At 36.5% G+C, this 9654-nt stretch overlaps 1 protein-coding gene across 1 annotated transcript in view; it reads left to right on the top strand.

Moving 5' to 3' along the window:
* The first annotated feature begins 412 nt into the window (after nt 1-412).
* The window catches only part of rpa1 (replication protein A1), a 28019-nt gene continuing 18777 nt past the window's right edge, over nt 413-9654 (top strand). The window contains exons 1-11 of the mRNA XM_038303393.1: nt 413-574; nt 884-931; nt 1573-1651; nt 3357-3465; nt 3606-3694; nt 3931-4023; nt 5132-5246; nt 6581-6683; nt 6792-6860; nt 7190-7382; nt 9161-9297. Of these exons, the coding sequence (XP_038159321.1) occupies nt 545-574; nt 884-931; nt 1573-1651; nt 3357-3465; nt 3606-3694; nt 3931-4023; nt 5132-5246; nt 6581-6683; nt 6792-6860; nt 7190-7382; nt 9161-9297 (1065 nt within the window). The 5' untranslated portion in view covers nt 413-544. The remainder of the gene's footprint in view (nt 575-883; nt 932-1572; nt 1652-3356; nt 3466-3605; nt 3695-3930; nt 4024-5131; nt 5247-6580; nt 6684-6791; nt 6861-7189; nt 7383-9160; nt 9298-9654) is intronic.

Raw genomic sequence — 9654 nt, 5'->3', positions numbered from 1 at the left:
TATATAGATATATATCTATATAAACAGTAACATAAACATATGGCTGTAAATTTACAGTTCTAACATTTCATTTTTTTATATAATATAATAAAATACAATAAAATAACCTATTTTACAAACAATCTTTTTGTCCAAACAAACAATAACAAATATTTATCAATCCAAATCCTTCTATTCCCATCGTTTTTTTTTTTTTTTTTTTGGAGTATGAAAGTTGCTTGTTTCCGTACATACTTTGAACATATCACGAAGACAAAACAACGTCATAGTCAGTTTTGGCGCGGCTGGTCTCAGGTCAGCTTCGCAGCGACTGATATCTGCTGCAATCTATGGCTGCAAGTGCGCTTTGAAGCGTCGTAAACTGACTTCAGATCAGTGAACGGAAACGGAAGCTGCGAGGACCCAAACCTTCGCGCGCGCGCCTCGTCAAAGCATTCGCGCCAGTCACAACTAAAGCAGTTTCCAGAGTGAGGTTCTTCTACCTGGTTGACCTGTTGAAACTACTTTAAATCTTATTTTCTAGCTAAACCACCTTCATAGAGCCATGGCAAACCTTTCAGCGGGGGCGATAGAGGTAAGCTTAACTATTGTTGGGTCTTTCCAAACTAATTTCAGCAAGTTTTATTTTTTGTCTGCTGTAGTTTGCTTACATTAATTTGTTCAAACATTGTCCGATTTAAATAAATGCAATCTGTAGCACAGCTGAAAGTATACACTTTTACATTTTAATATTTTTAATTGTTGTAAATGACAGAAATGTCAACTGACTAAATACAAATTTCAATAAAAGTAGCTACAAATAAGTTGATAAAATAATTTGAATGAAAATACTGCGTTTATGTGTGACTGTATTGCTGTAATTTAATCTAAATGGGTTTTCCAGGCTTTAGCAAATGGTAGCGGTTGGAACGAGGCAGTGCTTCAGTTGGTGGTAAGTAACGAGGCCATTTTTATAGAGCTTTACCATAAATGATCACCAATATGCTATCCGCTCTACTTAAATATTCTATAAACTACATAAATAGAATGCTGTAAACCGCTGCAGGTTTTGGACTTTAATATCTATATACACACTGCTTTTAATTGAGGAATATTGTACAAAGAACATCGAATTAAATTATTTTTCAAAAATGATGAACATCATTGTGTAATATATGTACCTGGTTTTTCATTCCAACTTTTAAAAACTTGTAATTTAAATATAACAATATGATATAACTGTAAAAAGCTGTCTTTTATAAGCTTTTGTTTCCCCTCTTGAAATCAATCAGTGTTGAGAATGATAAAGCCCCTCCTTTGTCCTTGTTCTTTGTTTCATTTTGCTCTATTTGTTTTCTCACAAGTTTAACATTATTCAGGTATTTTAAGTGCAATATTTGGTTTTTAGGTTATTTTTATGGAAAGGATTGAACTTGGCCAAAAAAGCTTTAACCTTCCTACTTTTTTTTTTGTTTGTTTGTTTGTTTTATTCCTCATCTTATCATCTTTTTATTATTGTTCCAATTGAGAAACATCATATTGCTATACCATTAAATTGATCAAAATAATCAACAATTTAATCATCATATTTAGAATATACGCAGACTTGATGGTGGAAATGGGCCCGCTCGCTTTAGGGTGATGATGAGCGATGGACGACACACACTTTCATGTAAGTTGTTTTTATTTTGTTTAGTTGTTTGTGCCTAGAAATTTTACACTTTTGTCACTTTACTTCATGAACACTATTTCAGTTTGTTTATCTTTAGCATGGAATAATATAATGTTGATACGTAGCTTATTCAGATTTGTCAGTATTTCCCAAAAATCTCCACGAATTAGACCACGCTGTTTTATACTTACTGGTAAGCTTAAAGGAATAGTACACCCAAAACATGCTTAGCCTTCATTTTCTACTCACCCCCATGCTGAACAACACTCTGGAGTACTTTTTTGATATCTCAAATGCATCTGGAGACCTGGGAGGCTTCTTGCTGTCTGCTGACATTCAAATAATGGAGGTCTATGGTGCCAGAGGCAGAAAGGTCCATAAAAGTCCACAAAAAACGTGTCAATATTCCTCCATACTGCTCGTCCAATGTATTCCAAGTGTCCTGAGTGGGTAGCATCCAGAATTTACTCGAAACGAAGTCATTTAGAATGTTTTTAGAGCATAAACAGTAGTGTATAGGATTTCCTAAAAGCTCGCGCCTGCGCGTTCACGACGCTACGGAAGCCGGCAGACCAAACCAGATGAAAGTGCGCCTTCAGCGTCTGCTCTGCCGATAGTGCAAGCGTAGAAGAAGAAATGTGCTGTTTACCTGTGCAAAGAAAGAAACAACGAAAGAAAAATGTCTGAGGACTTCAGTGTTGAGGAAGAGCATGAGTTCTTTGCCGAGCTGAATGCGCTGGTTTGGTCTGCCGGCTTCCGTAGCGTCGTGAACTCGCAGGTGCGCGCTTTCAGGAAATCCTATACACTACTGTTTATGCTCTAAAAACATTCTAAATGACTTCGTTTCGAGTAAATTCTGGATGCTACCCACTCAGGACACTTGGAATACATTGGACGAGCAGTATGGAGGAATATTGACATGTTTTTTGTGGACTTTTATGGACCTTTCTGTCTCGGGCACCATAGACCTCCATTATTTGAATGTCATTAGACAGCAAGAAGCCTCCCAGATCTCCAGATGCATTTGAGATATCAAAAAAGTACTCCAGAGTGTTGTTCAGCATGGGGGTGAGTAGAAAATGACGGCTAATCATGTTTTGGGTGTACTATTCCTTTAAACATTTAGAGGCAGCTGTATGAGATTGTGAAAAGAGCACTGGCAAAACAATCTAGAAAAAAGTAACAATTTCTTAAATTGAGTGTATTTACCCTTAATTTGAGTAGGTAAATAAGATGGTATTTTTTCTCTCAGAATAAGATAATTAGATAACATGCACTTGAAATAAGACAATGCAATTGTGTTTTCTTATTTTAAGTGTAAATTGTCTTGTTCTAATGGCAAGATGTCTCATTTACCTCCTCAGTCCAAGAACAAATGCCCTTATTATAAGAAAAAATGACTTTTCTAGGTTTCAATTTTTTCCAGTGTGAGCAGTTGACCCGCTACTCTTCAAGTCTTGTAATTTTAGGTGGTTTCTATTAGGACTCCATATTATTTTATAGATCAATGTTTGCAATAGTGTAGGAGTTATGAGCGATTGACAAGAAGAGCGTTAGGATTCATATTTTAATGATTTCACGGTGAAAATAGTGCTGGAGTTTACTGGTTTTCCTAAAGATTCAATATAGGATTAGGTTGTTGCTTTTCTAAGCCTATAAAATCATTGCTCTCCCAGTCTAAATCTCTTCTTTCACCTCTTTGCAGCCTTTATGCTCTCAACTCAGCTAAACTACATGGCTGAGGAAAACATTCTGGTTCCAAACTGTGTGTGCCTCCTGAAGAGGCAGGTGACAAATATGCTCAAAGATGGACGGTATGAAGATTTCTTAGTCGACTTCAGAAATTCATGAATTTTGTGGGAATGTAACATTTTCTGTAGTTCATATAAAATAAAATAAAAACTTGATCAAAACATTTCCAAAGTATGCATTTAAGTATTATCTTTCATTGCAGACGAGTGGTCATCATTTTAGAAATTCAGGTCCTGAAGCCTGCTGAAGAGGTTGGTGGTAAAATCGGAGACCCTACACCTTACTCTGATGGTAAATATTCTCCCACTTTGTAAGCTGCCACCATATCAGTGAATATGTAAAGCAAAAGTCATAGAGACCATGTGCACAGCTGTTCAACTTCAGATCTGCAACCTAAATTAGTGTTTGGGATAAATATTGCTTTATATGAATTCTTTTTCCATACAAGTTTCTGTGTTGTATTTACATATCGATTACCTCCTGATATCAATACAGAATTCTTCATTTTAATCTGAATGTCTGTACAGGTCAGAGTAAAGGGCAGCAGCCAGCTCCAGCCCCAGCTCCAGCTCCGGTGCCTGAAACCAGACAGCCACTGCAGCAGCAAAATAGAAATGAAGGTGAGGGAAAGCTTTTGTTGAAGCTGCAAAATTTCATTTTAGATGAATAGACTGAATTTTCTGCTCAAAACATCCAGGGATGATATGTACTTGTAGAATATGACCAACAGATGGCAGCAGTCATCTGTTGCAGAGCAGTGACTTGAAGATTCACATGACTTTTTTTGACAGCCACTGTGGAAATATTTACATTTTTAAATAGTAGAAAAAAAATATATATATATATATTTTTTCATACCCCACCTGCATTTCTGTATTCATTTTTGCCTGTGTGCTTTAGTGAATATATCCACTTTTTTAGGGGGTTATTGATTCAGCCACACATAATCAAGAGTGCGGGTTAGATTACAAAATTGACTTCTTGATGAACGACTATTGGTTGTAAATGTCAAAGATTCGAAAAAGATTTTTTTTTTGCTGGTAACTTTAACCTGGGGACATGTGAAATCCAGCTGTCAGAGCGGTTGTGCTTTATTCCTGCGTGTGTCATGGTAGATATTCATCCATCAAATCTGCCATGTGGGAATTAAGATTTTGGCAGCCTCCTGTTCATCAGCACAGTCATTGTTCATTTCTCTGTGCGCCGCTTGATCTCGGGGCTTAATTACCAGAAGTACAGTGGTTTGCAAAGTTGGAGGACTTAAGTGGACACTTTGAACTCTAATCCTCCACGTGAGACGCACACGAATCTAATGTGCAGTGCCTGCTCAAACGGAAAATCTAAACGTCAGGCAGCAATGCTCTCCAGGGGAAGAGCGGATCCAGTTTGTTATAGCATTTCACACTCTGCCTTGATTCTGTGAAATGTGAATCATACTTCTCACCAAAACGCTGGATCATATATCTCTAGCCACCTGGTTTGATATCATTCTTGTTCTAATCTCTCTGTCGTGCACGAATTAAGTCAGCACTGGTAAATTTAAACTGATACCTCTTTTCTTTGAAACTTTCTCTCACAAGTGAGCTAATTAGTGATCAAGCGGTTACAATCGAAAGAAATTAGATTTTGGTAATTTTCCCAGGATGATTGATGTATGTATCTCTCTTTTGACTCTAAGCCAATATGTCTCATCACAGATAAATTTTTTTCTCCTTGTTCCTCTAACAGTGAACAGGAATTTAAATCGAGACTTCATGAAGAAGGTTCCCTCTGCTTTGCCTGATACTCCAGGGGGTGGCTCCAAAGTTGTCCCCATCGCTAGTCTCAACCCTTACCAGTCCAAGTCAGTATGCATGCTTTATATGTTGTTAGCCTAACATTTTACTTTGATATCCATTCATTGAAGACCTAGAAAGTATGATTGGAACCTAATGTGTTTATATATTACACCCTGCCATCACAGAGGTTTGTCTTATCTGATCTTCAATAGATTTTTGGGGCCATCTGAAGCTAAATGGTTGTAGTATAATTAAAATTACTCTATGTTGAATACAGATAAATTTTCTTAACTATTCTGGTAGATCTGCATTTTTTTTCTTCCTTTATACTATATTATGGGATTTATTGTTCATATGTTCGCAGTCAAAGTCGCTCTGCTTTGTACGAGAGGAGTCCCTGTTCTATACTGTTTTAAGGCAAACAAAACTATTATAGTTTAAAACTGTTTAGTAGCTGCTGCACATATCTTTGCAAAACCAACAGCCTCAACAGTTCAACCATCTGCTATTGGATGAAAGTCCGTTTTGCAAACTTGCTCAATATAATCAAAATTTTCTGTTTTGAAATTACCTCTTTTTTTTCTCTAACTAAACCTTTTTTAAACGCATATATAAAAAAAGCTGGCTAATAAGCTATTTGATGGGTTTATGTCTCCCTTTCTGAGTAACAACTTCCACAACAAACAGGGTTTTTGTTACAGAGACCAGATTTTATATGAAGATACTTGAATTTTCCACCTGACGAAGCAAGACAAGCAGAATTATTAAGAATTATTTTCTTTTCTTAATAATATATTTTCCCCCATTCTATACTGTCTCTCAAATTATAGAAAGTTTAGAGTTTTTAATGTTTTCAAGGTCTGAAAAAAATGTAGTTTCTTTTTACATTAAATGTAAAGAAGAGGTGGAATTGAGCTCCTTTTAGTGCTTCCACATTTGTCCTTAAGGAATCTTCTTCTTTTTTGACTATTTGAGCCGATGTAACAAGTACATTTCTCCACTGTTAGATGAGTAAAGTCAATCAATTATTTTTTAAATGTTTGGCTGTCCATCTTCTGCTTTCTGACATAATGAGAACACAAATACACAATCACTGTTTTACAAATGCGTGTGAGTAGACATGCTTAACATTTCCAACAAATAGGTGACCATTATTTAATGATTCATTAGTGGGCTATTTTACTTTTGTAATGGACACAAACATGACCTGGGGAAAAAAACAGAAGCGTTAAAGATTGGAGGATAGAAAAAGGCTTTAAGAATACGTTTTTTTTTTTTTTTAAGGGCTACAGAGATCCAGTGCATTGAGAAAGCTTAGATTTATTCATGCATGCTTGTAGGAACACCTTTGCTTTTACAAGCCTCGAATGAGAAAATCCTTCCTATTTTACTTTTAAAGGTGGACAATCCGTGCTCGTGTAACCAACAAGAGCTCCATTCGTACGTGGAGCAACGCTCGCGGCGAAGGAAAGCTCTTCTCGATGGAGATGGTAGATGAGAGCGTAAGTTTTGTTTTTATGTTGTATGAAAAATTAACTGTCTCAGAATCGCTTAAATTTGTCAGTTGTTTTTAATTTTTCAAAGTAATTTTTTTTTTTTTTTTATTAAAGGGAGAAATCCGTGTGACTGGTTTTAACCAAGAAGTTGACAAGTTTTTCTCTCTGATCGAGGTTGGCAAGGTGAGATTCATCCAACAGATACCGGTTCAGGATATCCAAACGATCTGGCGAAACTTTCTTTCTCTTTGCTGTTAAAGACAGATTTGGCAGCACAGTGCGCTGTCAACAGCTGCCAGTACTTTGCGAGTTAAAACCACAGAGACTATGAATGAGTCATCTGGCAGCCTCATACCCATACAATAAGCAGCTTATGATCATCTGCCAGCCTTTGTTGATGCCTCCCCACCTCCCCTGCTGTCTAAAGTCCTATCTCGTTTGCACCATTCAGTCAGGTGAAATACTCCCCAGATCTCTGATTAACACCGAGCTTATCTTTCTGCATGAACCAGGTCTACTATGTCTCCAGGGGCTCCCTAAAGATCGCAAACAAGCAGTACACATCAGTGAAGAACGACTATGAAATGACTCTCAATGGAGAGTCTACCGTCATTCCCTGTGAGGACAGCTGCGATGTTCCCATGGTGCAGTGTGACTTTGTCTCCATTGGGGACTTGGAAAACAGAGAAAAGGATGCCATTGTTGGTACGGAGCTTTTATTCCCATATCTATACCCACATACACGTTGCAGTAGCAGTCACACTTTAAAACTAACAATCTTAGTCGGTGGACAAAAAAAAGGCATTTGCTCTGTTTATAATCTGTATAAGATAAATTAAAGCACTGTTTTTTTTTTAAAGAAAATGATTTTTTAGTAGAGATGTACCATCAGGCTTTTCTTGAAGGACAATAATTTTAGTTTAACATTAGTCCGTGGTTCATTGCTCAGTTCTTTACATTTAATAACTCTTCTCGTCTTGCATAAAAATACTTAGATAACCCTAAAATATAAGTTTGACTAATATAAAATAGAGCTCAGGGTTTCTGTGAAAAGATCAGAGTGAATAGTTCTTAAAGTTTTATCCTGCAACGCAATCAGTGTTACTCTGACTTCTTTCATTTCCTGACCCTCTAAGCACCCACTCTACCAGGGAGAAATCCCAGCAGCACATATTTACTGCTGCACCCTCATCCACAAAGACATCTGAATACATTTTAAATGTCTTGTGTGGTGTTAATGGCACAAATCAAGTAACTAATGCCCTGCTTGGTTCTTGCTGAGGTGTTTCTAAGCTTCCTATAATGGTCCATTCTGTGGATAGTTTGTAATGGAAACTATCGGCTTATTTACTAGGAGGTAATTGCATTACATTAGTGGTGATGAGAGTTGTTCAAATTTTTGCCACGACTGTACTTGTCTGCACACTAATGCACATTGAAAGTGCTTAAATTTTCTAATAAAAATTGGGGGAAAGTTGCTTTAACTGGTAGATGATGTTTTTACTTAATCTTTAGGGTAAGATTTCTGTTTGAATAACATTTTGATTAGTTTCCTCCAGGTTTGAGATTTTTAGGCTGGGCACTTAAAGGTAAAATGGATCCAAATTTGCATCTTTTCAAATAACTTTGAAAAGACATTATGAAAGACAACAGTATGCATCTAAAGCAGTATTAAACGTGTCTCTAGCAAAAAATAAAAAGATCTTTAATAATGGATACAGTTCTGTCCAGCTTTTGGTTGAGGAACGTGTTTTGACAAAATTTTGATATATATTTTTTTATTCATCAATTCTTTTGTTCTTTTATGGGCTGCAGACTGCTTTCATTTATTTTTCCAGACTTTTAAAACTGGTTAAAGAATTTGAATGCACGATATGATGAAACCCCAGACCTGGGGAAGAAATAAGAGGGAAATTTAATAATAAAAGATAACCCGGTGTAACTCAGCTCCCCCTAAAAATAGATGTTCTACCCCTGTTTACTTGTTTAAACAATTAAAATAAAAAATGTTTGTGTTACTGGTCATTTCTGTATCATAAAACCAATAATACTTTAAAGTCTTTACAAAGTAATTAATACTTTATAATTTGGTAAAACTGATACTAACTGTTTGAGTGATGCATGATTGACTTGTAGTGAAACACTTGCAGCTCTTTCATGGTTTCTCATCAAACAAACTAGTTGGAAGTGCAAAGAGAATTAAATTAGCAAGAAAAGACATTCCACCATTATGAAATAAGACTCAATGTTATAGTCAATTCAGTTTTATTTCACTGCCAAATCACATCAAGGAGAATTGTCTCAGACAGCTTAAGAAATTAGATACACTCAGTAATTCCTTTGTGTTTTTGATAATATCATACTTGAGCTATAATGCATTTCAGATGCAAAATGACTATAAACTAAGTTTCAGTGTTTGGTGGTCCAATAATTGTTCCAGACTATGCTGCCAGAGGTAAGACCTATTTGTTTTTGCATTACAGATGTGATTGGAGTATGTAGAAGTGTGGACGAGGTGACCAAACTCACAACCAAGTCCAACCGGGAAGTATCTAAGAGAACATTGAGTCTGATGGACATGTCTGGGAAGCTGGTGAACGTCACACTGTGGGGAGAGGAAGTAAGTAGTAACAGGGTTGTGCGGAGGTGTTGCTAACTTCTTTCCAGACAGTTTTTTGTCCAAGACTTTTAAATGACTGCATCAGTATTAGATCTGTATTAAGCTGTCCTGCTTATTCAGTTTGTGCAAGGAATATTTGAACAGGAGGATCATTGGTATACTGCTCCTTCCTTTAGTTGGGGAAACCTGAAAAGTTGGACACCTATAAATATTACGTTAACAGACTAGTTACTGACTGAAAAGTATCCTTGTGATAATGCAAGTGAACTCCTCAAGTTGATTTTTGTTTTCCCTTGTGCTGAGTTCAATCCCGTTTTATTTTCCTCTTAAAGATGCAGAGCTCCTCTGTCTAGTTTC

Source organism: Cyprinodon tularosa, unplaced genomic scaffold (genome assembly GCF_016077235.1).
Source record: "Cyprinodon tularosa strain WSP-4 unplaced genomic scaffold, ASM1607723v1 ctg51, whole genome shotgun sequence".
Classification (NCBI taxonomy): Eukaryota; Metazoa; Chordata; class Actinopteri; order Cyprinodontiformes; family Cyprinodontidae; genus Cyprinodon; species Cyprinodon tularosa.
This window is presented reverse-complemented; position numbering and strand designations above follow the sequence as displayed.